We start from the raw sequence: 26246 nt of genomic DNA, 5'->3' as shown, positions 1-26246 counted from the left end.
TCTCTGCACTATCTACATGCCATCTACCTGCTGCTACGTCATACTGTACAGCACATCAAATAAACCACACTGCACTGCACTACAGACATCACTCCAACAGCCTCTCAGAATGAGACACTACGATGGAATTGGTATTACAGCAGCAGACTTTGTTTCTGTTACTCTTATGTAATCACTGCTGATCTTCCAGTTGTTACCCAGATCTAAACTTTACTGTGAACTTGTGCTGTAAATAAAAGTGTTGTTATTTGCAAGCTTGGAAACATCATCCACTGTAGCATTCATAACCCACAATGGATTTTAACAGTGTTGATGAGTTAAAAGCATATTTTCTGCTATGCTTTCATGTAAACGGAAGCAATGAGGATCAACTTCTTCAAACACTGACTGTTTTGGTTCTGGGATTTCATTCCCTGTGTCTTTATGCTCAACCCTGTTGCCTTCTTCTCTGCACTGTGTCCTTTTCCTTATGTTCTGTGGCACTGCAGCTAATTGGTTTCACTATCTATTTCTTTCCTGTGTATATTTATTTATTTATTTATTTATTTAACCTGGCAAGATTAGGGCCATCAGGCCCTCTCTTACATCTAACCAGGCATTCTACTTATTTTACATTCATATGTTTTAGTAGGCATGTTACACTACATCTAATACAAAAAGTGAAATAAACAATTAGAAAGGTACACCTGGAAAAATACATTATTGAAGAGAAAGATTTTAGATAGGAGTGCTGGCAGCAGGGAGTATGAGGGAGACTCATGGTGAAGGGAGGAGAAGAATAGAGAGACATGATGAAATATAATTAAGGAAATATAAAGGAAAAGAAGACTGCGTGGCTAATAGAGATAGATGAAGAGGAAGGCATCTCAGGAGCAAGATAGGAGACGCTAGCTTTGCTATTTGACAGATCAGAGGATTGGCCTTGTACATTAATTTTGCAGAGAACTTTATGAGGATGATAGTAGGAAATGCTTCAACTTCTTCTTAAAAGCAACAGGAGATTGAATTTTCCTCAAGGTAAGGGGCAGTTTGTTCCAGAGGCGGACAGCGGCAACTGAGAAGGAGTTTGCAAAAGTTTTTGTTTTGTGAGTGGGCACAGTTAGGATACCAGATAAGAGTGACCTCGTGTTTCGATTATGATGGCATGACAGATTTTTAATCTCTGAGGCAAGGTACTGGGGTGCTTGCGCGAGGAGGAGTTGGTGAAGTAGACATAGAGTGTGGTAGTCACGCAGTTTGTCCGGCCGCAGCCACCCTAGCTCGGAGTATGAAGCACTAACATGTTCATATCGGCGAATGTTGCAGGTGTAACACACACAGGCATTCATGGTTAGCTCTAGCTGTCTTTTGTTTTCACTACTCATGCCTTGTTGAATCACATCACAATAGTGGAGGTTCGGTAGAACGAGTGCTTGCACGAGCTGGCGTTTCAAGTCCTGTGGAAATATGTTCCGAAACTTTTTGAGAGCATAGAGACAAGCAGACGTCTTTCGGCACACTGTGACTCTATTCTCCGCCCAGTTGAGATGCTCGTCCAAAGTTACACCCAAGTTCTTCACTGTTTTCTGATATGGTATTGGAGTACCGTCGAGCAGAATAGGAGGTAGCCGTTCATGGAAATCTGAACTTATTAATTTCTGATGGGCTATTAAGATTACTTGCGTCTTTTTTGCATTTAATTTAAGCCCCAGGTTTTTCTCCCATGTCACTACTGAAGACAGATCATCATTCATCAGAGCGATTGCAGTGTTTACATCTTCAGGTCTGACGCTTAGGTAGAGCTGGAGGTCGTCGGCATAGAAATGATATTTACAGGAGGACAAAACCGACGAAATATCGTTGACATATAAGGAAAACAAAAGTGGTCCTAAGACTGATCCTTGTGGCACTCCCGAAGAAACATGTTTCCAGGAAGATTTTTCATTTACGCAGACAACACATTGCTGTCTGTCTTTTAAGTAGCTTTCAAACCATCTCATTGCACTATCAGAGAAATTAAGCTGTTGCATTTTTCTGGGCAATATGTCAAAGTTAACAGTGTCAGAAGCTTTGCTGAAGTCCAGTAGCGTCAATATTGTTGCGTTTCGATTGTCGATGGCATATTTCAGGTCATCAGTTACTTTAATTAGAGCAGTGTTTGTGCTGTGATGTTTACGGAAACCGAATTGAAATTTGTTCTATAGACTGAATTCATGCAAGTGTTCAGTGATTTGGTCATGAACAATATATTAAAGTGCTTTGGAAACAGCAGGCAGTATGCTAATTGGTCGGTAATCACTAGGCAGTAGCGGGTTTTCAATCTTAGGGATGGGTCGAATTATGCTTCTTTTCCATGCAGTGGGGTATATTCCATTCACGAGGGAAAAATTAAATATGTCAGTTAAGACAAGTACTAAGATATCGGCAACATTCTTAATCATGGTTATACCGATACTGTCGTTGCCTGTTGCATCAGAAGAGATTCTCATTATTGCTTTTCTTGCCGTATTTGTTGTTACATGTTTTAGATGGAAGGCATCGTTGTTAGTTATCCTGTTTGGGGATTCTTGTGGACGGTAATTATCAGCCGTGCTGGTATTCAGAGGTGCAGAGAAGAATTAATTTAATTCGTTAGCTGATTCATGAAAAGTAGTTTCCGATTTTGCCTTTCCGACCCCCAAGCTACGGAGATTCTTCCATAGAGTCGTGGGTGTCAGATCGCTGCATACAAGGGAGCGAGCGTGCCTGATTTTGGCAATTGCGAATGCATTGTTTCACTCTGTTCCGTAGCTTTCTATATTTTTCAAAACGCTCGGGTTTCGGATCTGCCTTGAAACGCCTGTGGGCAGCATCCCTATTAGTCATCATTTGACGTAATTCAGCTGTCAGCCATGGAGCAGGAGATTTTCTTGCACGGACTGTGCGCACAGGTGCATGTTTGTCATAGAGGGCAGTGAGTTTATCACCAAGTTAATTAATTTTGTCGTCGATTGTAGGTTCTCTGATTATTTGATGCCATGAGATTTCTGAGCAATCGGCTGTTAGAGCATCAAGGTCAATATGTTTCATGTTCCTACAAGTTATGTAACGCGATTTGATCCTTGGGGGCTGCACAGAGTAGGCCAGGAATATTACATCATATGCTGAGAGGCCAGGGGCCAATGATTGACCAACATCTCTTACTTTGTCAGTCTGTTTCGTTGCGATCACGTCTATAAGAGTATGACTGTGCGCCGTATGGTGTGTAGGTTGTAATGGAAGAATGTTCATGCTATTGCAACTAAACAATCTTCTTAGGTTTATTGCGGAGGGAGTGTCTCTTAGCAGGTCTATGTTCAAGTCACCCATTACGATGACATGTTCGTATTGACACTGAAGTGAATGTAATTCGGACTGGAAGGAACTCATTGAGCTTATTTTTGGCAGCTTGTACACGACGCCAGTCAAGAATTTCTGACTTTGTATATTTATTTCAATGAACATGAATTCAGCCTCGTTTTCTTCAGCAGGATTTGACGTACATAAGGCTTTCGCTTTGAGATCTGTTCGTATATACGCCCCGACCCTGCAGAGGATATGTGTGGTTTCAACCATGTTTCGGATATGAGGATTACGTGGTTGTTTAGTTGGTTGAAGAGGAGGCTAAGTTCTTCGTAATGCGCAGGTAAAGACTGGATGTTGCAGTGAGCTGCTAAAAGCTCTGACGCGTTCCGCTGAGCAGCCTGGAGTAGGGTGGCAGACTGGTTTGTCCCTTTGTTAGGCACTACCTGCCGTGAGGGGCACTGACCGGTGTTTCCGCCAAGTGACATAATACAGGGGTGTCCGAGATTTTGCGCGCCCTGTTTGTGACTCCGCGACTGCCGAAAGAAAGGCGACTGCAAGAGATTTCCTGAGGTTGCGGGAGTATAGAAAATGGATTAGTGGTATTTGGTGCAAGGAGAATATGACCAAAATGATGACGGCTGTGTGTCACTGAGTATCCTATGTCGTAAGAGGAGAAATGTAATTAGCGTATTTGAAACAGCTTAGGGTCGAGGGTGCATTTTTGCACTTTTATGCACTGCGTGCACTTAGATTACCATTTGCTTATGTTCCCTTTCCACTTCGTGTTTTGGAGGTCACTGCCTGTGGTGAAATGGTGTCTTAAGATGCAGATTATCACGGGTAGCTGGTATTTTTGCTCATTTGTCATGGCTGATCCGGCATCAGACTTGGCTCCAGTGCCTCTGCCGGCTCCTGCACAAGCTACTGGCCCTGTTTGTCACCCAGCCTCCACCCTCAACCAGCTGTGTCCAGCACTTCTGCAGCAGTGACCAGTCCTTCTTTCAAGTGTGACCTTATCCGATTACAAGTTAGCGACGAGGTATTGCCCATCCATGCTGCACCTCATCTCGCCCACCGCCATCTTCTGCCCATCTTCATCCATGCCCAATGCTGCTCTGCACATTGCAGCCACAGTCAGCTCTTCTTCTGAGGTTGGTGTTGCCTGGACATTCATTGGTGGCTTATTCTGAGTCCACACGCTGCAGCTCCTGGTGCCATCAGCTGCTGTTTCCAGTCTGGCCATCGCGCCCACTCCTTTCAGTCTTGTCTGATGCTGCCCTGCCACTTTGCCGTGCAGATGCAGCGATGACTAGCCTCCCTCATGAGAGTACAGAACACAGGACACACAATGCTGCTTCTCTGACACCAATCCCATCTCACCGCACCCAACCTCTCCTGGCAGCCACTCGTCGCTCCTTCTGGCTGTATGCGTGAAGCTGCACTTGCACCTGCTCCTGGCTTTACCATGAAACTACAACCACGTCCAGCCCTCTTTACACAGCAATGAAACTCAACTGCTGTCTTTTCCTGGCTGCACCTGAAGCTGCTGGTAATTCTGCGCCTTTGTCTTGGTGCAGCCTGGGCCAGCCTCCCTTCTGGTGTGCTGCAACACCTTTGCTGACGATGAACTTGCTGTCTTCAGTCCCAGTGTCATCTTCCAGCTCCATGGCAGTCAGACTAGATTCTGCCCTTCCACATTTGAGACTGACACTGACACTGCCCACTGAAATGCACCATCACTTCAAGCCAACACAGCTATGGTCGACCTCTTTCTCTTGAGGATAGCACAGCACCATAGGCCTTTTCTTCTGAGTAACACATATCCTCTTCCCTTTCTGCAGTGTAGATCTTCCCATGCTCATACATACGCTGTGGTCCCTATTCTCCCTCCATCAGCTGTTGCCATGCTCCACACACACACACACACACACACACACACACACACACACAAGGTGCTGCCCCTGGCCTTCCTCTGGCCAAATTCTTCCCATGATCCTGCATTGTGGTGGTGACTTTCCTGCCACCCTGGCCTCTCTCTGACCCACTTTTTCATGTGCTCTTCTGTTCACTACATTAGGCGATGACCTTTTCCACCACTCTGGTCTCTCCTCTCTTTCTGCACTTTTCCGTTCCTTTTCATGGCATCTCTCTGCCCTCCAGACTCCAGTGCACCAAACTGCTCCTAATGCACACTGCCACACTTTTAACATATCTGCCCCTCAACTATGCTCTTACAACTGATGACTACTGTCCATGGCTTCATCAGCACCCGCTGACAATATACCTGTTGTTGGTACTGCCGTTTCCCGGTGCTCACACTGATCAAATGGCCACCCAGTGCCTGCTGATGCTGTGATTGTTGTTGGCACCATCACTCTTCCGGCATTCACACTGGTCAAGCCACCTGGTTACCAGGCCTGTCTCCATGGGTCTCTGGTCATCTCGTGCTTATTTGCACTTAGCGCCGCCACTATCTCTCCAGCATTTTCACTTCACAGTCCTGCCCAGTTTATTTACACTTGGGGGCAGCATTCACTTCGCAATCTTGGGTCAGGGGTTCCTGGCAATGGGTTGAAACCACCCTGAGTTCTCCATCACACTGGACTTCTCACATTACTTGGGAAAGCATTGATTCTGCGGATACTTGTAGGTGCTGCCCTGGTCCACCAGTCACTCTCCTGGGAGGCAGGGCACAGGATCTGTGGCCTTCATGAAGATGGCCTCACCACCTCCTTCTTAAGGGGGGGAAGGAGTGCTATACATCGGCTGTATGCCAACTACATTGTGCTTCCAGCACAACATTTTTGCTATGCGGGTTTGTCTTCCATTGCCCATAACCACTTCTCTTCCAGATTATTTCCAAATATCACAAGGACATTGCATTTTGTGGACGCGATACTATTTATAAACAATATGATGCCACAATTATTATAGGTGCCACGGGAGGGGGACACCAGTCACACAGTCACACTCTCAAGCAGCAAATGCATAAGCAAAATGCAGTGTTGTGATTGAGGAACTAATTTCCATCCACAGGTAATATGGTTGTCAAACTCCTGCAAACATCCTTCCACATGCTCGATATTTAAGGCAGAACACAACTTCCAGCAGGCAGTATTCATTCGCTTGCTCAGTTCGAGGACATGAGCAAACTGCACCTTGCAGCCTCTCAGGCAGACCTCCACCTAACTGACCTAGACACTTGGATTGCACTGCCACATTACACCATGCTGCACTCACCTGTGCATTATCTACATGCTGTAATGTTTACGCACAGTAATGTCGCACCTTACTGCACTGCAAATTCAATAAACAATGGCTCCAACAGCCACCCTGGATGAGACTCCAAATGGGGTTGGTATTGCAGCAGTGGACCTTGTTTCTGTTACTCGTATGTGATTTCAACTGATCTTTCAGTTGTTACCCAGAATGAAACTTTATTGTCAATTTGTGCCTAATGATATCTCATTTTTCTGCCAATATTCCGTGAGATTTTGTTCATGTGTTTGCACAGTTCATAAATAGCTCATCAACCTTAAGTAGTATGTGAATGAAATACATTAACACCTTGCATGACACTTTCATGCAGAATTCTGAGTCTTTATTGGGCTTGTTCAGCATATACTTTAGTTCATACAAATCAGAATGCATGTAATGGGCTATCTTTGGAAGGAGATACATTTTGAAACATGAATCTACTCTTAAAATGCAAAAACTTCTTTGCATTGTTCTTATCAGCAGTCCTGTTCATTTAACATAAAATACATTTAACTTGGTAATTACCTTCTTCTGCACATGAGTTTGTTATTGCATCATGTACAAGTGTTAATTTTAATTAAATGCATTGTATGTTGGAAGGAAAATCAATAAGAGAAAAATAAGAATATAACATTTTATTTACAATAAGTGTCTACATCTCTGAAAATATTGTGCATGATGCGAATGATTTTTAAAAATGATGCAACATTTTAGGGTGAAGTTTGTCAACAACAAAGATTAATTTATGAAAAGGGAAAAATCTTGAAGTATTAAAAATTTCTTTCAGTACATTTTCAGGGTGGTGGAAAAACATAATCCCAATGATGGTAGTGAAATGTCTTTCCAGATCCAAATCCAAATAACACCAGAGCAGCAACAGCAACAAGAAGCCCACACAGTACAACCTGTTAAGACGAAAATAACACAATTTTTAGTTCATTTATATAATTGTGTTGTACCATTAGTCATCCACACAAAATCTATAGTATAATTTTTTTTTGTATAAAGCATTGTTTCTGTTTGAATAAATATTATGCTAGTAGATAATAACTGACTAAGTAAACTGCTAGTTTCATCTCAACTGTCAAGTCATAGATTCAGCAATGCAACTAAAATATTCTTGTAATCCTGAGAGGGACTTCTTTTTGTGCACAGTCAAGTATTTATTATTTAATGAATGTTTGAAGTTAGTATGAGGCATTCCTTAGTCCACACTGATTCAAATGTAGAATATATCAAAACTGAATGCAATGAAATATACCTGCAATTCACGACGATGCTGTTCAGAATCAATATTTGCAACTGAGCATGCATACTGAACAGAACGATTCAGGGCTCTGACAGCAGCAGCCTGGCATGTTGCAATCAACTGACGCCCCAGCTCTACGGCACTGGCTTCAGAACTGACAGCACCTGCAGCTACTCTAGACCTTCCTCGAGAAACAGGACGTGATATTGGCAGCTCAGGTTCTTCCTCATCGGTGCTAGATTGTTGCAGCTGTGGCCTTGGTATGTGTCTACGACGTCTGCTTACAGGTGTTGAAACTGACACTGGCACTTCTTCTTCCTCCTCAGACTCATACTCTCTATGCCTATGTCGGCTGACAGAAGGTGGAATGGTACTGGTTGGTTGTGGCTGAGCTGCCTGTCGATACTCAGCCACTGGCGCAGCCTGCAGTTCTGTGGCCTCTGTGCGTGTTGTTTGGACTGGCTCTTGAGATTCGGACTGCAAAACAAAATTTTAATTTCAGGATATGACAAATGTCAAAGATAGATGTGTCAAACAATGGAAAGTCATGGTCTGAATAACAATAATAAGAAAAGGATAGATTGCTACTCACCAGGTAGAGGAGGCACTGGATCACAGTCAGGCATAACAAAAAAGACTTAATATTTTAAGCTTTGGACAAAGTCCTACTTCTGAAATTAAATGGAACACACACACACACACACACACACACACACACACACACACACACACACACACACACACACACAGAGTATGGCTTGCTGTGCTGGGTGAATACAGTGTGCCAGAACTGCAGTTCTGCAGCTTGACTGGGGTGAGAGGAAGAGGTTTTGTCAGGTGGAATGTGCAGTGGGAGGAAGGAGGCATGGAATGAAATGGAAAATTTGGTTGGGTGGCTGAAGGCTGGGAGGGAGATTCAGCAGGTGCCTTGGATGGAAATACAACACGGGCACCAGCACAAGCAGGTTCATACACCACACAATGACAATAACATGTAGAATGGATTGGGATCTGAAAACAGAACAGAGGACGTGGACACTATGGGAAAGAGAATGTAAGTGCAGGATGAGTGAAATTAGGATCTTAGGTCAGTACAGGAGGGGAGTGTGGTGCATGGGTCTTGGAGAGAGTGAGCCAGGAGGATTACGAGATGGAAGCAATGGAGTGTGATCCTGAGACAGCAGCCAACAGGCAATACATCAACAAGTGTTCATGAAAACTTCAACAATTTTGTATCAATGGATGTGTTACTTTCCTAATAACACAAAGACAGTTCTATACACAATTCACTATTATGAATTTGGTTGTTTTATTCCCATGCATCCAAATAAACCAGTAGTTTTTAAGCAATTTTCTCATTTTCTGGATTTTTAATCCATCTGAATCTCACAAAAACATGATAATTCCTGAAACTTGACAAAAACAGAAAGCTGTCAGCATGATCCACATTTCTTAACATCACATTAAACTTCCATCTGTTTGATCAAGGACAAGCGTCATGGCCATCGATTTGATGAAATTGTGATTCTAGCAGCTTTCTGATGAGAAAGTGTTATGCTATGTACAAATTAATTGATCTAATAAATAAGATATTACCACTTTTAATATAAAATTTGAAAGCCTGGGTGTAATATAAATAACGGAAGGAATAAAGTTAATGATCAACAAACACATAAATGAGATTGAAATTGTTGCTAAGCTTTCTGATGATGTCCTTCCTCAAAAATAATTTACCAACAAAAGTACACATATACACATGCATGTCTCCATTGTCCCAGCTAGCTACATTGCCCTAATGCTATAGCCTGACTAGGGTTAAAGGAACAAGAAGAAAGCGAGTAGTTGACAGAAGAGCCAGTGGCCGCTTGGAAGGAGAAGCTGTATGTGAATGGAACAAGACTTTGGACCTGGCAAGTCTGCCCTAATACAAGCAAGAGAATCTGTGTGTGACACACATTGGTAGAGAAGTAGGTTTAGAAGGGGAGGGAAGGGTTGCATAGAGCAGGGGAAGTGGTAAACCATGGAGAGATCTGTGTGAGTGTAGAGTAATACAGAGAGGAGCAGAGGTGATTGTGGAACAAAGACTAGCAGAGATGGAGATTGGAGTCAGGATGCTTGTTATATCAAAGGATGTTTTGTTAAGGATAAGATAGTGGGTATTGGGGTTGGGAGGGGAAGCGAATTTTAATTGGCGCAGGTTGAGGAAGTTGAGCACATTGTGCTTGGCAGCAGGCAGCACACTCTACTACTGGCTGATCACTTTGTTCTTGGCCTCAATTTAGCATTGGCTGCATTGAGGCAGACAGGTGGTTGGTGGTCATGCCCACATAAAAGAAAGAAGGAAGACTTTGGTTCCTCAGAAGCTATAGTAGGGTTGGTGCATGACATGACTCTTTTTACAGTAGCCGTGTCTAGGATAAGAATTAATTCCACCATCATATAATTGATTTATCACATGCTGGTCATACACACTGCATTTTTTTATAACTCACATGGGTACAGTATTACTGTAGTCTCACACCTATCACCAAAACTTTTTTTAAGTGTGCCAATATCTTACAGTTGTCAGTAGTTTCCAGTCATTTTTACAATGACTGGAAGTAATTTGTTAATGTAAGAAATTAAAGAAGTGTGTATCTTGTGTAAATCAAGATTCCTAATATTAAAGAAAAGACTTTATTATATCTCTATACTGTCTTTGTTCTTTAATTTCTGTCTTTACCTGTTAAAATTTTAAATGAACTGTACAGAAAAAAACAAGTGTATTTCACTGTCTGTGAGCACTGAACATTCAGTTGTAAGAAGCATAAACTTCATGAAAAGGTACTTTAGACTGTTGTTTTCCTAAATAAAATAAAGTTTGTGAATTAGATAAAGCAAAATCACAAATTTGTGTAGTGTAAATAAATTCTAAAGCCAAATAGTGAAGAAAAATTTAGAACATTGTGATTAGCTGCAAATAAATCAAATTATACTATGTACTGCACATTGACCTCGTTCACTGCATTCAAAATTGCACAAATTTAACTTATAAATGTGTTTCTTTCCACTGTTTGTGTAACATTCAAATGAACAGAATGTATAATGATATAAAGGTACAACTGCCACTGGAAAATTCGCAGGTAAAAAGCATTGCTAGTAACACTAGAATGAAACAGTCACAAGAAACCAATAAGTGTTATCTATAAGTTTAAATATGGATATAGTGAAAGAAATGTGTTTATGCTGATAGAACAACAAAATAGCTGCCGGAAAACTAGCTTTTTGAACAAAAAAATTTGTTCTTAGGACCCACACAAATGCAAGAATGAAGTGCACATAAACATGTTAAGAAAAAAACAAACAAGTAAGAAAGATTAAGAATAGCAATAATTCTCTAAAAATAGTTACAGAGAAGCCTATCAACAAGTCAAACTCCTGTTTGAGAGTTCCAGCATTATAATGGATGCATAAAGTTAAACAAGAAAATGAGCAACAGAAGAAGAGTATGAAAGAACAGAAATATGAAGAAGTAAGTAGCTGCACCCAAGCTATAAAGGCAGTGAAACCTGCACCCAAGCTATAAAGGCACTGAAACATGTAGCTATGTCCTATTTGCTTTATTTCAGGAAGTTACAAAATGGTTTGTGTATTACCTACAAGATATATTTGGTCGCATTCACTGCTTCAGGAGTTGTGTAATAATTGAGCCAATACAGAGTGACATTATTTGACTAACATTGAATTGAATGGTGTCAACAGATTTCCATTCCTACAGTAGTTCACATATTGGTGTTGTATTCATTAGGAGTGCACATCAGGCCACAATTTAATCATATTGATTTAGTGAATATATCTGACTTTGTAAGAATAGAAGAAAGTGATCATAAACAGATAATGAAATATACAATTATACAAATTTTAAAAGATGTCTATAAAACATTTTAAAATTGATCAAAAATTTTCTGTATACTGTCTCAATTGCATTTAACATTAATTTTTTTTACAAAGTTATGACCAGTTTCAGTAGCTTGACTACCATCTTCAGACCATGCTCTCTGTGACAGCACTGTAAAAATTCGGCAACTGAAAAATCTATCTTTGCAGTCACTGACTGTAACAAAAATAATTACAATGATGTTTCAGTGTATAAAATTTTTATGATGCTGTACAGGCTCTTTGTTCCAACTGCTGTCACAGATAGCACGATCTGAAGTGGTGCATAGGCTACTGAAACTGGTCTTCACTTTGTAAAAATTTTTCATGTCAAATATAAGGAAAATAATTTATAGAAAATTTTTGAAAATTTTAAAAAGTTTCATAGAAAGTTTTTAAAACATTTATTAATTTTAAATTTGAGTTTCCTGATTTAGGTTTTACATGGATTCCATACATAAATTAGAGTTAATGCTAGGTGTTTCCCTCAAAACATCACATCAGTTTCCTTTACAGACAATTTCCTTTCCATTCATTGTTAATTTTGAGCTTGTTTTACATCATGGATGAGACTCACTTCTAGCCTTCCTTCCTTCCTTCCTTCCTTCCTTCCATTCCTAAATATTAAGGGAAGTTAGAGTTTAATGTCATATCAACACTGAGGACACCCATTCCATCCCAAGAAGTCCCTAACATACAGTCTAGCCTGAGATCATTGCTTCTGTCCATCTCCAAATATCCCAAGCATCTCACCGAGGCCTTCATAGACTGAAATCACCCTCCCAACCTTGTCCAGAAACAGATCTCCAATGCCTTGTCTCTCCAGTCACCTACCATCTCCCACATACCCCATATCTGGTCATAAAGGAACAATTCCTTCATGACTCAGTACCACCCAGGACTAGAGCAACTGAATCACATTCTCTGGCAGGGCATCACATACCTCTCTTTGTGCCCAGAAATGAGGAATATTCTCCCCACTATCCTCCTCACCCTCCCCACAGTGGTATTTACAACCTACTAAACCTAAGCAATATCCTTGCCTGTCCTTACTCCACCCCAGCTCCCAACCAGTTGCACCATGGCTCATATCTCTGCAATAGACCTAGATGCAAGACCTGTCCCATACAGCCTCCCACTAACACCTACCCCAGCCCTGTCGCAGGCATCTCCTGTCCTGTCAGACAACCTGTGATAACAGCCATGTGATCTACAAAATAAGTTGCAACCACTTTGACACTTTCTGTGTGGGCATGACAACTAACAAGCTGTCTGTCTGCATGAATGGTCACCACCAAACTGTGGCTAATAGACAGCTGGGTCACCTAGTTGCTGAACTTGCAACCCAACATAATGTGCTTCACTTTGATGACTACTTCACAGACTGTTCCATCTGGATTCTTCCTACCAACACCAACTTTTGTTAACTGCATGTTTTTTTCATTCCCAGAAACCCCTGCTGGCCTCAACCTTCACTAGTACCGGTCCTCCTCTGCCCCATTTCCAGTACTACACATACCTTCTACCCTGACAATGTATCTACTTAGGTCTTTGCCCTTTCCTACTTCTGTCCTCTCTCCTCCCCTTCTCTCCCCTCCCCCTTGGCTTCCCTACAGTACAGCCTCCCGACATTGCACCTAGCAGCCCTATCCTGTCCCAACCATATCCCTGCACTCTCCCACAGGCAACACTAACACACCCCACTATCCCCCCCCCCCCCCCCCCCCTTGTGTGTACTTACCCCCCTCCCTAGCAGTGTGTGTTTGAGTGGTGATTGTGTGGATGTGGATGTTTTCTGCACCAAAAGAAGGACTTTGTCCAGAAGTGTAAATATTTTAGCAGTTTTTTTCATTGTGTGTTTGCAACTCAATGTCTCCTTTATGTGGTGAATCTTAAAGTTGACAATTAGTTGTACGGATCTATCAACAGTGAAATCTGGAAGGACTTCTTCATGCTAGAGCTGGAAGCTACTATGCATAGCACATTGTACTATGACTAACTGTTTAATAAATATATTATGCAGAAACATATGGTAGTTGCAGTTATATTTGCTGGCTAACATAGAGAAGCTGGATGATTACTTACCATTCCAGCCCAAATTTTTTATGGAAAATTGTTGTTAGTTAGATATGACAGCAATTTCTCACAACTCTAGATGTGACTATTCAGAATACTAAAACAACTGACAGTTGTCAATTTGTAAATAGCACATATAAAGGAGACAGCATCATTAGCATTGTGTTAAACAAAGTTCAAAATGAGATGTAAAACTGGTGATTCTATGGCCTGCATCTTCTGAATGTGTTGCACCTGTAAGCTGTATCTCTGAAATACTCTCCAGAACCCTACATCTGTGTACGGCACACATCACTCACCACATATTGGTTGAAGGTGAATTATTACCATTTATATTGTGGCATCCTAAAAACTCACATGAATCTTTCTACCACTAGTATGGACAGGATAAAAACTCTCCAAGGTTTCAATAAAGTGAAGCAAAGATACAGTGGTGTTGATGCCCTTGTTAGGAAACTGATGCTGTATCAAGAGAAATGGTCAGTCATTAGTGACATAACAGGAATGATCATTTGAAGCAAAAAAATTTGTGTGGACATATGCCCTATTCTGAATGGTTCCTGAAATAGTACACACTTAATGTACATTGTTATTTATTTTCTGTACTATTCAATACGCTGTCGCATTTACACATGTGCAATTGTTAGTAAATATTACAACATGCATTTTACAAAGTATCAATTCAAAAATGCATACCTTTTAAAACATTCTCCTCTAAGCATTGTTGTACACATCAGATCACTTATTCACAATAAATTTTCAAACACCCCACATCTGTGTGTTATTGGGAGAACATGTTGTGTTGCTTGTCTGAGCAACCCTGCACATTCCCTAATGAGGGCAGCAGCATCAATGATGCTACCGAGCAGTTCATCTCACACATTCACCTTTCATTTGTACCTCTCAAACTTCATCCAACCTCAAAAACAAAAATCTGATGACATAAGATCTTAAGATCTTGGTGGCCAGTTAATTGTACTACCATCCAGCAATTAGTGTGTTCAACAAATGTATTTTCCAAAAAATTCAAGTAGTTCTTTCCTGCCATTCTTCAACAAAAGAACTGGACCTACCAACATGTTACTGATCATGCTGCACCAAACACTGTTTGAAAAACAAACTTGGAAATTGATTCCCACTGAAGTGCATGGATTTTCCTGCAACCAGTGATGATTATTACATTTGTTGTTGATTCCGTTCTGTGTAAACATGGCTCAATCAGTGAATAGTATTAATGGAAGCAAATGATAACTGTCATTTAACCAACAACAAAATTCAAGCTGTGTGGCATTGTCACCAATGTGAAGATAGCGAACACATTGTATGTGCAATGTGTACAACTTTCCTGCATGTAATGTTAGTCATACATGCCTTTGTGAGATATTTATAGGTACAGGAAGTTACCATGTGCTGGTAGCAAGACTACATTGCAATATTTCAACTGTATGTTGCTGTTCCTGAGCACGTTGTTGAACTACATGTTCAGAAGGAAAGGGGGTACTTAGAAGAATGCCTGTTGCATGCAATGTGCTGAAAAACCTGGTAAACACCCTATGAGCAGGAAATTGACCAGTCAGAAAGCAGGGATGATATTCTTTGGCTGCAGTAGGAGCATTACCATCTACAAACATACACCATATCTGCATATTCTTCATTAGTACATATGTTGGAATTTTAGCCATCTTGTGTACAAACACAGTTAGCAGATGCTTCTCTTTGAGGCTCTCTCAGTCATTCACATTACTTCACTTGCAACTCACCATGGAGAACTGTGCATTCAATGGGTATTTTAATGGCAGAAAGACATCCCATGTAAAAAGGATGAAAACAATGAGGCAGGTTGCGCTTGAACAAAACGTCAAAGAGTTCAGATGGATAAAGCACATATGTACATATTACTAGCCCAAAAACAAATGCCCATTAAATGTCTTCTATCTCGGAAACCATTCAGAAGAAGGGATATGACCATGTCATTTTTTCTTCAAATGAGTGTTCCTGTCATATCCCTGAATATTGGCAATTCCTCCTGTGACACCCTGTGTATAATGAGCACCTGTTTCATTGTGTCTCTCCTCACCATAACATGTAAAAATCTTTCATGTGAGCTCAGTTATTTTGTAGTCCATAAAGAACCCAGAACATCATATTTAAGCAACAAATGGTGATATATACTGAAGGCTAAGAGTCATGACAACAACTAATCTTGAGTTGATTCAGTAAACTATATATCACAATCACTGCGCTTTTCCCAAACACCAAACACATATGTGAAACAGAGGATATGCTCCTTAACAAAAAAAGTTGTTGTCTCCCTGTGTGATATACCATCACTCAATTTTTGTCAGTGTGCTCCTTAAATGCCCTGTATATCCATCACAGTTGGCAAGACCTGCACATAGGAAAAGCAACTTGTGAGAATATCAACTTCACTTAGTGGCTCGTCTGAACCCTAAGAGAGCACCTGCATGAGATGGAAGAACCACACTGTGAGAAAGACAGGCACAGGCAGATGGTCTTGACTCATCACGTATAACTCCATAATAAAATGTGTTCAACATCACAACTGCAGAGTTTGTTATGGTTCAGACACCACATAAGTGTCTCTGCAGGAGGTCATTCCTCGCCTAATAACTATACCGTATTGAAGTGACACACTAGTATTCTGCATTTGATAGATATCCATTGTTTCCTGCTCCTTCTAACTTCCTACTCATGCTATTTTCCCTTTTTGTTTCTCTTTCTAGTTTTCCCAATTCATCACAGTATCATTCTTTTAATCCTACTCACCCCTCAACTCTCTTTCCAGCACTTCCTTGCTTTTCACTCTCTTTTTTTCTTCCTTGGCCATCTTGTCTCCCATCCCGATATTCACAACATCTGTATTTATTGTTAATTTATTGTTCACTGATTGACTGTTGTCTGTCAGCCACACACATATGGGTTCACTTGGCATAACATTTCTCAAATGTGAAAAAAGAAAATAATGCTTATCATGGAAGGCAAGATTTCAGAATCTCATTCTTATAAGCAATCCTGTTTAAATTTCCATTTTTATTGGATGCAAACATTGTTTCTGTTATTGTAATTATATTTACAATTGCAATAAAAATATATTGTGGTAATATTTGCACAGTTGCCAATCTGAAAGCAATTGGAAAGAATTGTCAGAATAACAGATGTGCAAGAGGAGAAACAAACACATGCTTTCTTAGTGCAGTCCAGGGCTGTATTATTTTTTGTCCACCTTATATTTTCTGCTGTTCAGTTAAATCAGTGATTTGATGAAACAATTTGACATATACCTTACTATGCTTTCACTCTTCATTAGACTCTTGTGTTTCACACAAAACAACTGTCAAAGGAAAATTAGATACTGCATGTGAATTTATCTGGATCTTATGACTTCATTATCAAGAGCTAAGAAGAACAAATGGCACTAATTTGTTCTGAGTGTCTCAGTATTGTGTTTTTAACTTTTATTAACATGAACTTTTTCTTTCAAATGTTGACAATTTAGTTTAACTTCTTCACATTGATATTTCCACATTATAATTCTTATATTCAAATTATATGGCATTTAAACACTGCTTTTTACTGTTAACAGATTTTTCTTTTTTAATTTTATATTGAGCCTTTCATGATACTGCATTTTTCTGTTTATTTTCTAGTTCATGTTGTGATGTATATTTTACCTCTCTACATTTCTTTTCATCAAGGGATATCTGCCAAGACTGGCAGACCATTCCCATTGATAGAAGTCAGTTAGGTTTGGAGCAATTCCTTGACACAAATTAACCCATAATGCTCAAAAAATAAAAATTGCAGAAGCATATAATGGCAAGAAAAATAGAAGTTCTGAGAAAATAAGCAACCCTGTGTATTGCATTACCTCAGCTGTCTGCTGTGCTTGAAGAGAGTCTCGAAGCTCTTGCAGCAGTCCAGATGGAAGCTCAAGTGTGCTCACAGCCAAATTTGTTGTCTTTGAACTGAACTCAGCAGCCTGCAGTGACACGCTGTCCACATCTGACACCACCATCTTGCGTGCTTGAAGCTCCCCAACAGTCAGCCGACCCACGTCCAGCTCCGACACCTTCATGCACCACACCATGCACCCACCACAAACACTTAGTCTCATAAGCAATTCTAATGATAAAATAATAAAGACTGGGTATTTTTGTTGCCAGTACCACTCATAAGAGAAGATGAAAAAAAGTGGAGATAAAAAGTACTGAGTGTCAAAGTATCTTTTCAAAACGTGCCTCTTCCAGTTATATTTTTAGGCAATACCCTGCTGCTATTTAATAGAAATTATTTTCAGTTGATTTTCTTGTCAGAGTAAAAATTAAATGAGTGCTTAGTTTCACTGTACAGAAAATTAACTTGTGCAAAAGCTGGTTCCTATCTTTTGAATTTTACTACATGCAGGAATTAAGCAATTATACTCTCATGCAAATGATTAACAGCTTTAGTGTATAACACATCATAATAACAATGAAGCCACTCCTAAGTTAATCATTAGGACTCAATTTTTCCTACTTTAATAATCACAAAAAGACTTCCAAAATGTTCAACCTTAGAGGAACTCATATGGTGTGTCTTGTATTTTTCAGTAAAGCTTCATAATGGAATGTTCGAATGAGAATATTAATCTACTGGACTACTGTAAATTTGAATCTTCTGCATTTTTTTCACTGACAGTCTTTGTTTTTTTAATCCATTGCATGTTTGATAGTCTGTAAAATATGTGGTCATTCTTACATTTCTGGTTAAGCATTGTTCTAATTTTGTTTTCTGCAAATCGTCTCGTGTAAAACCTACTGCAGTTTCTTCCACAAGCACTTGGTAGGGTCATTTCTCAAGGCTCAGCAAATATTCAGTATTCAATAGCATCATAGTAAAAAAGAGTCCCCTCAGTTGATAAAAAGGGGTGCGGTGGATTTTTAACATTACACAGCTCATCAAGTATTTTTAATTCACTCTTTTATTGTTTTGAGTTTGAGCACAGTGTAATATTTTGTGCTCACTGAATTTGTGCCCCAATTACATTATACAGTTGTACAAAGTTTTCAAAAGATAGCTTCACATCCCATATTTCTGTTACCACTTAACATAAAGGGGATATTCATGGTCAGTTTATCTGTATCTGAGATGTGAATTATTTTCAGTTCTCTCTGTGACATTCCAGTGCTCAGTACCACAGCAGTTAGTCAAAAGTCCAGACAGTACAGTGATACAGGAAAAACTGAAACTTCTGTAGTATTTACTCTTTAAGACATTAATTCATACAGGCACTGTGGCCTACAGAACAAGTTTAGAAATACAATGGTAAAAGTAATCTGTTGCTGTATACTACATTATCTATCAACATTAACAGTATGCTCTTGATGTGGCATTAATTATTAACACTAGATAAGCAGACAATCATTATGAGTATCTAATACTTAGTGTAATATGTAGACTCGTGCTATAATACCTGTTTTCTAATATATGTTCTTGTTTCATATTCCTAAATGATGGTGGTGAGGTCCCATACTCCGAGGAGCGTATAGGATGATTTGGGAGACCCACACCGACATACTAGGCAAGGTCCTAGTGAAGGTGGTTTTCCATTGCCTTCTTCCGACCATAATGGGGATAAATGATGATGATGAAGGTGACACAACAACATTCAATCATCTCAAGGCAGGAAAATTCCGTGATCCCACCGGGAATTGAACCCAGGACCCAGTGTGCGGGAAGCGAGAAAGCTACCGCAAGATATTCCTAAATGGGACATTGCAGACTACGGAACATTGTACATAAGGAAATAGACATATTTTGTTGACGATGTCACTTACTCAGTCAATGCTTGGTTTCTGAGAGAGAATGACTCAAAACCAACATTCATTAAACTGAATTAAACAATGCATACATTACTCTTTTTAGTATTGGCTTGTACTGACATAGCTATGGAGGTGTGTTTGTCACTGAATCTAATTAAAAACTAGAGTATCCAGTCTAAAAGAGCTTAATTTGTATAAATATTCGTCTTCTGTGTTTTATATTTAAGTGGCTGTATAGTGCTTGGAGATCATCATCATCCATTTCACATCCACTGGTGGATTAAGGCTTCCTCAAGACTTTTTGATGTATCACAGCCTTTGGCTACGTACATCCATGTTGCTCTTACATGTTTTCTAATTTGAACTGTCCATCCTCCAATAAGTCATCACCTCAACATATTCTAATCTCTTGGAATCCAGCAAAGAACTTCTCGATTCTAAACTTTCACTTTCAAATAAATCTGGAGGTTAGTTCTGAAATCCTGTTTAGTCTTCCAAAAGCATCCACCATTTTTCTATATGGTTTGATTTGTCTACTGATCCATTGTTTTCTACTTCCCTGGCTGAGAAATGAGTAGGTTGAGCCATATGTGGTAAGTTTATAAACATCTTGTCAACCTATGTTCAGGAATCTAAGAATTCTGAAACTGGTCTCACAATATACAATGCCATTTGTTGTTACCATTATGAGCATATTCCTATGAAGTAGCAGCTTTTACTCAGTGAATACTAGGCAGAAATCCAATCTGCATTTGGATCACACCCCCTTGACTCTTGTGCAGAAATGTGTAGAGTGTTAATCCATTTTCAAGGTACCCACACTTTTTTATTGTTTAGGGATAATCATCTTTTTTGCACAATGCAAGTATCTTGTCTAAGCTATTTCACAACTGCATATGATCTTCTGATGAAGTTATTAGATGGTAAATGACATCACCATCTGCTAATAATCTAAGAAGGTTCCTCAGATTGTCTCCTAAGTCATTTATATAGATTAAGAACAGAAGAGGTCCAATAACACTAACTTGGGAAACCCCATATAACACTTCAGTTTCACTACATGACTTCCTGTCAGTTATTACAAACTGTTACCATTTTGACAGGGATCACGAATAAAGTCACACAAGTGGGATGGTACTCATAGGCACGCAATCTGATTAGAAATGGCATATGAGGAATGACGGAAAAAAATGTACTGGAAATCTAGAAACATGGAATCATTACTCCATGTTAGGAAAGAGTCAGTAGTGTTTCATAAGAATGACTCAGCAAATTTGTAGTACGAGTTATGACGGTGGCCAGGAGATGCACATTTGACTGTTTATGTCTATTGTGATAATATGCATTATTTTTAGATCATTTTCATGGCTTAAATCTACTTTAAATAGATCATTTTATGTGAATATCTCATAAATTATTAGTTTATTTGAAAATTAATGGAGATATAAACTGAAACATTAGAATATGCACAACTGTGTGTTGGACCTAATGTCAGATTTTTAGGACAATAGCGTTTTCACAAAATGTTGATGTCTACATTTGTTTCAACACCTGTATCTATCATATCTGACAGTAGAATATAATAGAGGGAAACATTCCACGTGGGAAAAATATATCTAAAAACAAAGATGGTGTGACTTACCAAACAAAAGCGCTGGCAGGTCGATAGACACACAAATAAACACAAACATACACACAAAATTCTAGCTTTTACAACCAACGGTTGATTCTTCAGGAAAGAGGGAAAGAGAGGGAAAGACAAAAGGATGTGGGTTTTAAGGGAGAGGGTAAGGAGTCATTCCAATCCCGGGAGCGGAAAGACTTACCTTAGGGGGAAAAAGGACAGGTGTACACTCGCGCACACACACATATCCATCCGCACATACACAGACACAAGCAGACAAAATAGATTATTTAAGCTATAATGATAATACCCCTGATTTTCCTAACTGCAAAGAAAAATGCTGGAAAAGTTTGCCTGGATCACAATCCTCAGGTGACAATTTTGTAGAAGCATCCACTTTACAGTACAATGAAGATGACAAGCAATAACATTCAAATTAAAATCCAGAGAAAGTAAAACACCACCACCACCACCACCACCAAGAACAACAACAACAACCAAAGAAGCAACAGCAAGAGAGACAAAACACACATGTTCTGGCTACAGCTGCAGCAGCAAATGGTGAAACATCTAGTTAGCTTCTGACAATCGGACAGAACATACACCATACCATTTACTTATATTAAAGCAGAGATTTTATGTGTGCACAATATTTTTCAATAGAAGCTTCATTTCATTTGTTTCAGGTTGTTGTCGTAGCTATACATCCAACATCTTATTTCCTAAGTACTGTTCCATGAAGGTACAGCCTGTGCAGACATTTACTGCAAGACTAAAACTGGACAACAACTGGCAACAAGTTCACAGGAAACCAAGAAATTGTTTGGTGTGTGTACCAACTACACATAAGTGCACTCAATCAATGGATGGAATTGTTGTGAGTGATCAGCAGATGGAGGTATATTGTACACACATAAAAAGTAAGAAGTGGAACCTGGAGATAAATTTACATCTGATGAATGTGGCAGGTGTGAGTTCAGTATAGGATTGACAGTAAAGCAAATAAAGTTCTAACAAAAGATATACATAACCTGCTTGCATTCTGGACATCCATGAGGAAATTCCTCATCACAGCACAAATTGGAAGTTCATGCAGGGATTGATGATTATGATGAAACAGAAGAAGAACATTTAATTATAGCTGAAATCAAGAGATGTATACCTTAATGTTCACCGCACACAGATAAGAGGTTGGATAAATTTGATCAGTGGCCTATTGATGAAAATCTGCAAGACATTGCTGCAAAAACACATTGCAAACAGCATCAAGATCAAAATGTGATGCTTTTGATGTGTATCTGTGGTTATCAAAAGATACTAACTGTTTTTGTTTGTATCACATAAAGATATGACAGTGAAAACATGAAGTAGTTAGATTGTATATGTCATAAAGTAAGTTGCAGTAAAGACTCAACATGCACAATTTTGTGGTTGCCAAATTTCCAGAAATTTCTAAGAATAAATTTATTTTCATTTTCCTAATGAATTAATGATGCTTTTTACACCCTAAAACTTCCTGTTTTCAAAATAGCACTTATAATGTAACTTTGGGTCTGAAAGGGATAAAGTTTTTTTAACTTCTTGTCTCTCTCTCTCCTTTCTTGTGAAAGATAATATTACCGCAACTTCCACTTTTGAGCTGCTGTTTTCTTTTCAATCTTTCTATAAATAATTTTGTGTGTTCATTTTGCAAGACTTTTCCTCAAGCTGTAATCATTTGTACTGAAACACTGTCATCTCATGGCACTTACCTTTTCATTTTACCACAAATGGCTTTAAACACCTCATTTGCCATTACTTTCAGAATGTCATTGTTTTCATTACTAAATGTGTTTGCTGATTTATCTCATGAACTATACCAACATGTAAAGAAAAACTGGAATACCTGTTCAATTTTTCCTCTGTTGTTAGTTACACACCATCTCGATTTTAACTGATGAAATTTAGCATCCATTCAGTCTAAGGTCTTTTTCTTCTACCTTTATTGTTTTCTGTTGTTCCTCTTAATACATTTTTGTTACAACTTCTCACATTTATAAATGGTTCTGTTTAATTCATCATATTCTGTCATGTCCCTGATACAGTTTGCTTGAAACTCATACCTTCTCTGTATTAGCTGCGGTAGCGTTCTCGCTTCCCGCACCCGGGTTCCCGGGTTCGATTCCCGGCATGGTCAGAGATTTTCTCTGCCTCGTGATGGCTGGGTGTTGTGTGTTGTCCTTAGGTTAGTTAGGTTTAAGTAGTTCTAAGTTCTAGGGGACTGATGACCATAGATGTTAAGTCCCATAGTGCTCAGAGCCATTTGAACCATCTGTATTAGCTGCATTATTACATTTGAGATTTTCATTTCTATTGGTTTCCTTGTAACTGCTACTGTGTGATATTTTTTGTTAAATAACTGTACCCTTTTGTTAATGTCTGTATAACTTTCTTTTTTGAGGTGTTACAGCCTGTACAATGTCTTTATTATTTGACAAATGTAGTATTTTTTTTAATTTTTCCGTTATCTATATTTTTACTGAATGAAAGGATTAAGATTTTGTTGTTCTTGGCAAATTATACTAATGTATGATCTTTGTCATTTCTAGTGTCATATCCAGAGGATCCCAATGAAAAACCAAATTTGTACTTTTTGTTCTGCTTTAATATTAAAATCTGCCCCCTTATCATCCTGAAATGGGATTTGTTGTCATATGTAAGCTTCTGTAACTTTTTGCAGGGGTCTTTTACCTTGTCATTAGAATGTGAACATACAGATGCAAAACTGAATGATTTGTTGGGACTATCCATTATTTGTTTTCAAAACAATCTTGTTTACTATTATTAAGTTTATGCCTGAATTTCTTACTATGCTGATCTTCTGCAGTAAAACATGTCATGATTTAAATTCTGTCTTGTCTTCACTTTTTCATTGCACTTGTTGCAACACTTCTATAACCCATTTGGTATTATTTAACTTCTATTCCAAGTTTTTGAGGAAGTTAATCTAGAAGAAGTTATTAGTGACCATAATGTCATTGTGGCTTCTATGTCAGTGGAAGTTGCAAAAAACCAAAGAAACAGCATAGAGCTTTCTTGTTTGGGAAAGTAAATAAAAGTGTCATTAATGAATATCTTCATAGTCAGCTCAAAGAATTCACCGCAGGACATAAAGATATTGAGCATTTTTGGTCAGAATTTAAAGTTATTTTCCACCCTGTGTTAGAGAAGCATGTGCCTAGCAAAAATATAGGGGAGGGAAAGGATCCACCTTGGCACAACAAAAATATTAGGAAGTCATTTTAAATGTAGTCACTGCCCCGCTGACATACAGAAGTTATGCAAAATGAAGGCAGTTGTCAAAAGGTCAATGAGAGATTCTTTTAATGAATTTGAAAGCAATATTTTGTTTGCAGATTCTAAAAAACCCAAAAAGTTTTGGTCGTATGTAAAATCTATGAATGCTACAAGTAATTCAATACCTTTTCTTGCTGACAGTGCGGGTAATGTAACTGATGATGATAAAACAGAAGGTTGAAATTCTAAACCTAGCTTTCAAAAACTCATTTATGGTTGAGGACTGCAGCACCATTCCTCCTTTCAATTATCGAACAAACGCAAGGATGGCTGGCATAGTGTTTACTGTATCTGGGACTGTAAAACAGTTAAGATCCTTAGATGCCAGGAAGGCATCTGGCCCGGATGAATATCCCCATAAGATTATATGTTTGTTGACTATGCTACAAATATAGCACCATGTTTATCCATCATCTATCAGAGATCATTGTAACAGCAGGAAGTTTTATGGTACTGGAAGAAGGCCCAGGTCATTGCAACCTATAAAAGGGTAGAAAATTGGTTGCACATGATTACCAGCCAATTTCACTGACATCAATTTGTTGTAGAATCATGGAACATATTTTGTGTTCAGACATAATGACCTTTCTAGACTCTGAGAAGCTCATCTGCAGAATTCAGCACAGTTTTAGGAAACAGCAGTCATGCGAGACACAGCTGGCCCTCTTTGTGCATGATATACAACAGGCTCTTGGTACCGGCTCCCAGGTTGATGCCATATTTCTTGATTTTCAAAAGGTGTTTGACTCAGTTCCACACTGTTGCTTGCTCCAAAAAGTGTGCATTTATGGTCTATCTGATGACATATGCAGTTGGATAGAAAGTTTTCTAACAGACAGGGAGCAGTATGTCATCCTGAATGGGGTGACTTCTACAGAAACAAGCGTAACTTCAGGTGTGCTCCAGGGCAGCGTAATAGGTCCACTGCTTCTTCCAATTTACATAAATGATCTGGTTGATGGTATTGACAGTGGCATTAGACTATTTGCTGATGATGCTGTAGTCTACAGGAAAGATGTGAACAAATCAATGAGGATTTGCAGAAAATAAATGCGTGGTGTAGTGTGTGGCAGTTATCTCTCAATATTAGTAAGTGTAACCTACTGCATATAACAAAGCAAAAATCCCCATTAATGCACAAGTACAAAATAAATGCCCAGTCTTTTGCAAGTGGTAACATCTGTCAAGTATCTGGGTGTGATTATTCGAAATTATTTCAAATGGAACGATCAGATTACACAAGTAATAGGTAAGGTGAACTCTAGATTGCTGTTTATTGGTAGACTCCTGTAGTGATGCAGCCCTCCAACAAAGGAAATAGCTTACAATATGTTAGTTCATCCAGTCTTACAGTATTGTTCAACTGCATGGGACCATTACCAGTTGGGTTTGATTCGAGAGATTGAGAAGGTCCAAAGAAGAGTGACAAGATTTGTGATTGGTACCTTTAGCCATTGTGAGAGCGTTACAAATCTCATAGGAAGTTTGAAGTGGGACACACTTGCAGATAGACAGTGCGCTAAACGGAAGGGGCTGCTCACTAAATTCCAAAATCCAATCTTTCACTGAGGATGTAGAGCATATATTATTACCACAACTTTCAAACTGTGCAATGATAACCATACAAAGATAAGGGAAATTAGAGCTCGTACTGAGGTGTTCA

The 26246-nt window shown here is 39.2% G+C and overlaps 1 protein-coding gene across 1 annotated transcript in view; it reads right to left on the bottom strand.

Annotated features, from left to right (window-relative positions):
- Positions 1-7181: 7181 nt before the first annotated feature.
- The window catches only part of LOC126274082 (microtubule-associated protein futsch), a 255151-nt gene continuing 236086 nt past the window's right edge, over positions 7182-26246 (bottom strand). Inside the window, exons 10-12 of the mRNA XM_049977084.1 lie at positions 17691-17891; positions 7823-8287; positions 7182-7466 (exon numbers count right to left, since the gene is read on the bottom strand). Coding sequence (XP_049833041.1) covers positions 7356-7466; positions 7823-8287; positions 17691-17891 — 777 coding nt within the window. The 3' untranslated portion in view covers positions 7182-7355. The remainder of the gene's footprint in view (positions 7467-7822; positions 8288-17690; positions 17892-26246) is intronic.

This window comes from Schistocerca gregaria, chromosome 1 (genome assembly GCF_023897955.1).
Source record: "Schistocerca gregaria isolate iqSchGreg1 chromosome 1, iqSchGreg1.2, whole genome shotgun sequence".
NCBI lineage: Eukaryota > Metazoa > Arthropoda > Insecta > Orthoptera > Acrididae > Schistocerca > Schistocerca gregaria.
This window is presented reverse-complemented; position numbering and strand designations above follow the sequence as displayed.